At 41.4% G+C, this 7,263-nt stretch overlaps 1 protein-coding gene across 1 annotated transcript in view; it reads left to right on the forward strand.

Moving 5' to 3' along the window:
- Positions 1–7,263, forward strand: part of KIAA0355 (KIAA0355 ortholog) — a 56,928-nt gene that overhangs the window by 19,628 nt on the left and 30,037 nt on the right. The window contains exon 2 of the mRNA XM_019505565.1: positions 6,758–6,964. Within this exon, the coding sequence (XP_019361110.1) occupies positions 6,758–6,964 (207 nt within the window). The remainder of the gene's footprint in view (positions 1–6,757; positions 6,965–7,263) is intronic.

Consider the following 7,263-nt stretch of genomic DNA (forward strand, 5'->3'; position numbering starts at 1 on the left):
AAGTCATTTTCTCATGAATTAGGGGGCCCCTGAACCCAACAGGCATTCACTTTTTGTGGGGGGGGGGGGGGGGGCAGGGAAGAGACTCAGAGCCTGCCTGTGTTGCCCCAGGCCAGCAGCAGGGGTGCTTCAGGAGGCTGCCAGACCATCCCTTTCCTCAAGCCCTGCCACCCCGCATCTGGCAAATGTCAGCAGTGGATAGAGTGTGGGGAGGGAATGGAGCACCCCTGCTGCACAGTCCCCCCTAACTACCGCAGCTGGGATCTGGGGGGGGAGGGGGGAACTGGGCCAGGGCTGCATGGTGTGGAAGGGGGTGGGGCTTCCATCCCTTCCATCCCCTGCAGAAGTGTCTTTACAGTGGCAGACTTGTGGCTGCCTTGCCTGGAGTTGGAGGGGGGGAACAGAGACCCCCTGCTTCCTGGGCCCGGCCTGGGTCGCCCACAAGGACCCAGCAGGGATAGCCTGGCCAGGCCCATGAAGTGCGGGGGGCTTCATTTTCCCTCTAACCCCACCCCAGCTCCAGGTGCAGTAGCCACAAGGCTGCTGCTGGGAAGACACTTATGTGGGGGGCGAGGGACGATCTCCCCCTGTGTTGCAGGCCTGGCCCTATCCCGCAAAGACCCCAGCACTAGTAGCTTGGGGGGGCACATGTGGCAAGGGGGGCTCATTCTACCCATCTCTCCTGGCTGCGCAGGGCGGAGACAGGTTTTCTGTTTCCTCTCTGACAGTCCTGGGGGTGGGGCTGCTCTTTGCAAGCACCTGCCTAGCCCTGCAAAGCCTCATGGGATGCTGGCAAAATTGCCCAAAATTAGCCCTCTCAGGCACTCTGCCCTAGAGCACTCCTGTTTGATACTACATCAGATGAGGGTTAAATTTTTGCATGGTCCACCATTTTAGAAGTATTCTGCAGCTGTGAATGTTTGTTGTGTTACAGCTAGAGTGCTTTCAGGGGACTCTGCGAAAAATGTAACTGCTGTACACACCCTGGGTTTCTGTTTCCACTTCCATGTTTTGGCTGTCCTTTTCCATTTAGAATATATGCTCTTTAGAGAAGAGATTATCTCTTACTGTGTGTCTGTTCAGTCATGCTTAGTGCAACTGGGTCCTGATTCCAGGTGTGGTGTCTAGGTCCTACTGACCTACAATAATTAAAAAAAAAAAAAAAAAAAGTTATAGTCCCAAGTGTAGCACTTTTAAAATATACCATATATCTCAGGGATATCCGTATTCCTCTCTTAAGTAAGCATAGTTTTTAGTATACAATTAAAATCGATTATACGATTAATTTTTCCCCGTTTTTCAAAGTAGTTAAATTTTAAGGTCTATTTCTGAAAATAATGCAAAAATTAATCTTTTGCATCCAGATAGGCATGTCATGCCTCACGCTGAAGAGATGCAATAATAGTTGCTCAAAGTTTCTTAAATATTCGTAACTCCCAACAAAACTTCCACGATGGCATAATGAAATATATATGTAGTGCTTCTAGATGTGCACTGTCTCATTCAGAGGGCAGACTTCATTGGAAATAAAAATTGCTCTATTTACTGATAGAAATTTTGTCATCAGGAAGAGACTTGTTCTAAAACTAAGCATCCTTAGGGTCAACTTTTTTATTTTGCAGTGTCTGCTTTGTTAATCTTTTTAAAATTTTCCTTAAATTGGTTTTTAAATGGCTATGTTGAAAGAAAGTAGACCTACAAGTTATTGACTCTGAACTATTCCCTTTAATTGGTTTTACAGTTGTATCTTCTGGAGTGTCCCTCTTTCCCCCCTCCTCTATATGTCAGTACCAAAGAGCTTCAGTTTTCCTTCAGGCATCTCCAGGCTAAGTAGAAGTGACAGGTGTCATTTTATTTTTGTTGCATAGTCATGATTGCTCATATCAGATGTGCTACCTTACCATCTGCCTGGGAAAAGACATAAGCATTTAGATTCAGCGCGTTCTTCTATAATGAGGCCAAGTATGTAAACTTGCAAGAGTGTAAGCATATCCCAAAGCTGACTTGATACCTTTTTTTTACTGGTTATGAAGAATCTAATGAACATTTAATGGCGTTCTAACTGCCTCTGCTTATCTTCTACCTCATAGCAAAGTAGCAACTAAGTGCACTTTTTTGTAAAAGGTTCCTGCTTATGACTTGGATTTTTTGTTTTATTCAGGAAGAAAAGTCTGTTTAAAAATGTTAAAATAGATAAAATAGAATCATTAAATTTTCCCAATTTTAGAGGAGGTCTGCTAGAGAGAAGGGGCTTCACCCCCCTCCACCCAAAATCATGTAACCGCATTCTCTTCATTTTTTCCTTAACCTTATTCATGCATTACTTCTGTCAAACTACCCAAAATTGCTGTCAGTGGAGCAGTGGTTAGGCAGGTGGTCACCCAGAACTATTGTTATGCAAAGCCGTGTTTGTTTTACTGTTACCTTGTTTGTTAACCCACTTGTTTGTCTTGCCATAGACCAAGATGGTCAGTTCTCTGTAGAAAGGACTCTTTAATAGTAGTTCATCACTTAGCACAAAGGACCTTGATCTGCTGATTAGAACTATGGTGCTCCAAATGTGTATTACCCTGGGGGATCTGTCTGTCTGCAGTCACTATTATTATGAAAGCTCATGAAGACGTACTTGAGCTAGCTTTTAAACTAGTCGGTGTGAGTACTTCTTGCAGTCCAGGTATCAGGAAACTCAGCAAAAACCCTTCCAAGAAGCTGGGAAAATGCTTAGCTGGCCCCTGAACTGTGTGTTGGTGCAGTTACATTGCTACCAGCACCCAAAGCGGGAAATTTAAAGCTGGCTTAAATGTGTACGTGAGAAGCAGCAACTACTGTTGAAACATGCCCTTCAAGTAGCTGAATGTGCTGAAAAGGAAAACTCTGATTTTAAGACTAGCTAGAAAGAAATATGTTCACATAACTCCTTGCAAGTCAGTAACGGGAAACCATACAGAGGAAACAGTCTCTACAAACCTTGTCAGTTTGGGAGGCAAGGGTGGGTGACAACAGGGCATCTCCATCAGGCATTACCCCCAGCTGTCCAAACATGATGCTAGTTTCCTCCCCGTAAGATTATTCAGCCACAGAGATACAGAGTGGAATTTTGTCTTCCTGGTGACTTGATAAAGGAGCAGGAATAGCATACAAGTGCCAGAGATGCATTTCTCAGGAATGAAATGTTTGCAGGGATGGATGCTGTGGCTTCCAAGAAAGGAGGCAAAGGGAGGCAGAGGACATTTATTTATTTTTTAATTTGGGGGGCATTAAGGTGGTCCCTGCTTTCTGGTAAGTCTCAGGAATATTCTCTTTGGCAGTATCTTGCAAGAGAATTTAGTGTTGAAGTATGAGAGTCAGGAGGAGTAAGCTTAGAAAAAGAGATGCTGGGACCTACTTGAACAGCTGTGAACCTGTGTGGCTACCCAATGTGGATAGGTTTCGCAGCAGCATACCTCTATGTTTGTGTGTTGTCCCTGCAGGTAGGTTGTGCGACAAGTACTGTCATTATTGTACTGCACTGTATACCCTCTGTCTCTTGACCTCGCTCAAGGGTGTTTATCCAGGTCTTGACAGCAGTAATTATATCCCACAAGAAATGGAAGTCCTGTGTGCTTTTCCTTTTTAGAAGAAAAATTCTGAAGACTGAATTCTTATAAGGAAGTATGTATGGCCCCTCTAATTACACTCTAGTTCAGCAGGATGGAATAGTGCAGCAATCTTCTCCCAGTGACACTCTCCCAATGTTTTACTTAAACGTTCAAAAACATTTCTGAGCAATTACTGAGGGTAAGATCTAGATTTTAAAACACGTGAGAAAACAAAGGCTCAGTGAAGCAGACTTGGACTTAAGTGCCAGGTTTAGAATTTTATTTTTATTGTCTAAGGTAGTATAAAAGTGATATTGTAGCTGTGGTGGTCCAGACGTTATTCAGAATGTCTTGCATTTGAAAGCTTGTCTGACTTTATTCCAACTCCATAGTTGATCCAATAAAAGATATCACACTAAGAAGTCCTTGCCTTTTGCATCTTTCTTGTCTAACATTGTGGGATCCTACCCTTTTGATTTGTTTATTTTCACTGTTATTTCAAAGGAGGGAAGATTTCAACCTCTCATTGATGTCCTTTGAAATTCAACAAGCTTGAAATTCCTCATGAGCCCTGGCTTTACCCTTCATCACAACCCCCTCTGGAAATATCGCCCTTGGTATTTGCTGCGGATGGAACTATTTGCATTGCCAGTTTTTCTCCTCTATTTCCTGCATTTTTCATAAAAAAAGCTTTCTGATTTTGTAATCAAGAAAACTGGTGTTTTTGTCCTCTCACTGCTTGCTTAATATATCTTTATTATTATTAAAGACAGACACACTGCACTTGTAGAGGTCAGACATACTACAAAAGGTTTAATTTTATACTTGGTACAAAGAGGGGAAATGATTGAACTGGAATGGAATGTCAAAACTAGACTGGTTGCAGTAAAAAAATAAAAAATCACCACTGCTAGTTCTGCTAAAGTAGATAGCTGAATGTGTATGACTGTTAGTGTGACTACAGAATCTTGCCAGTAAAATGATTGTGTCTGAATATTTTTATTCAAAAAGAATGTAACTGAAAATGAGCCAGATAATTTCTTGTGCTTCAAGACACGATGCCTTTTGTCTATTATATGTAAATTCAGTGCTGTATTTCTTAACTGCTAGAGTTCAGTTTTGACCAGCTATTTTTAACAAATGAAAAAGTAAAGTACAGAAAACAATTTATGTTTGTATTTTATCACTTTCTGTGTGACAAAATACTGCAATAAGTTACATTGCAATGAAACATTGCAAGGGAAGTATATCCACAGTGGTATTTGCAACAAGTAAATTTAGTCGTATTCCAAACAAAAAAAAGGTAACAGGTTACATTTTAACTTTATCTTGTATTTCAAATTTAAAAAAATTTTTAAATTATTTATATTCCCGTAATGTCTCAAAACCTCACGTGAGGTTGGCACTCTTTTACCTTCAGCACTGGGTACAGATACACTAGGGACAGTCCCTTCCCTGAACAGGAGACAGTCTCAATAGAAATGGTGGGGAGGGAACAGGTCTTGTGGTCAGTCGAGGGCAGAGTAGAGAAAAGAACTCTTAAACCTTCTGAATCCTAGTCGAGTGCAGTATTCACTGGTCCATGCTATCTGAAGCCTATTCATATGTTTCCACAGTATCTTTTAAAATATTTGTTGCCATAATGCCTTGCAAGCCTGTGTACTTTTGTAAGCAAATATGGCACGCTCTTTTCTTCTTCTTCTCCCCATCTTCTCCAAGTTCCCCTTTTGTACCACAGTTCTGATAGCAGGGGCAGAGCAAAAACTGTCAGAAGTATGTGATCCTGATTTTATTCTATCCAGCCCATATCTACATGAGACGCTGACTGTGCAGTCATTGTATAAACAAGTACTAAGTGACTGTGCAGTAACCGAACTTACTGCGCATTAGCATCATCGAATGCCTTTTAGGTGATGCTGACTGCGCAGTAGTAACAAGCTACTGCGCAGTCAGCATCCCCTAAAAACCATTCGATGATGCTACTGCGCAGCTTGTTACTACTGCGCAGTAGCATTGCATCACGTTCCCTGCCATGTGACACTACAGCTCAGTAGTAACAAGCTAATGTGCAATCGGTGTCTCATGTTGATGTGGCCTCCTCGTGCTAATGCTGCGCATATTGATTAGCTACTGTGTTGGGAAGAAGGAAGGGTCAAAAGTAGACTGGTTGCGATAGAGATTCACAAAGGCAAGAGACAGCCTTTTGTAGTAGGTCTAAGTTTGCATCTTTTACTACTTGTATTTTCAGGAGATAAGCAGTATAGAGAGACAAGCCCCTCAGCCCATTTGTTTGGGGTTTGTGGGGGTTTGGAAGTAGGGAGCGAGTGCTTGGCTTTGCTTTTTAGCAGTCGTTCTCTTGCTTTTTCTTCTCCCAGCTGCTGTCCAAACAGTAAATATTACACGAGTCATTTTTGTGAAATATTTTAGAGTTAAAATGTTTGTCAACTAAGGCCTCATAACAGATGATGATGCAAGAGACTGAGATGCAAGTCTGTGCAGGTTCTCTAGGTGTATCTGTTCCTGAGCATTCAAGATTACTCAAAGACAAACGAATGATATTCGCGCTCTCAAATGTCAAAAGGTTTTGATGTTTATTGCTGATTTAATGTTCTGCTTGGATGATGTAAACTTGTTGAACTTTTTAATATTGCCGTGAACTTAGCGTGCACTCACTAACTAGTGACTGGCTGTACTGGTTTAAGTGTAAAATAGTGACTTATGAGGCAAAAGCAAGTTTTTGATATTGCCATTTTTTGTGTGAAGCTACAATACATTTTATCACATTGTATGTATGTTGATTTTTACACTTGATATGGCTTAGCAATATCAGTCAACTTCTTAGATTTTCATTCTTGAAACAACCATAATGTGGAGATGTAATTCAGGACAGTTCATCCATATTGAGCAGAAATCTGACCCCTCCCAAAAAGAAAAAGCTGCATTTTGTTTTGTAATGTGTCCTAATACATTAAAAAAAAAAATTTCTGTAGTGACATTTAACGTTATTTTAAATACCTAGCTAAATATTGCTTGATTGTGAAGCATTATAAATTGATTCTCATTGATCCAACTAAGTTGTCAAGAAACACTCTCATTTATAACCTCAGGGCTTGGTGCTGGAAAAAAGATGCACAGACATCGACCCAAACTCACTCTGAGGTTTGTTTTTTTTCCTCCAGGTTCTTGGTCGATGTTTCTTGACAGTGATGCAGGTTCACTTCCAGTTCTTGTCCCAAGCCTTGCAGAAGGTCCAGCCAGTGGCACACTCTTGTTTTGCTGAAGCTGTTTCCCAAGAAAGAAAGAATGCGAGTGGGGCTGGGACCTCCAGTTTGAGCCCTACAACTGAGCTAGAGGATGCAGTACGATCATGGAGAGGAGCAGCAGAGGTATGGGCATCTTTTGTTAGTGATGCTGCTTCAACTTCATATTAGTAACGTGCAACTTTGGGATTAGTTGACCTAATAAGGAAAAACTTTCTTAATATTTATTTTGATGGAATACTAAACATGACAGCCAGCCATATTAAAAAATTAAAACCAGTTTTGGTACAATTGCCTAAACCTAAGCTGCTTTTTGTGGTGTTTCAACTGCATATTCTTACCATATTTTCTTGACTACAACATACCCCCAAATAAAACATGCCCCTTTATTTTTGGAAGTCAGAATATGTAAGGGGGGGGGGGGG

Source organism: Gavialis gangeticus, unplaced genomic scaffold (assembly GCF_001723915.1).
Source record: "Gavialis gangeticus isolate Ggan-Ray unplaced genomic scaffold, GavGan_comp1, whole genome shotgun sequence".
NCBI classification, from domain to species: Eukaryota; Metazoa; Chordata; order Crocodylia; family Gavialidae; genus Gavialis; species Gavialis gangeticus.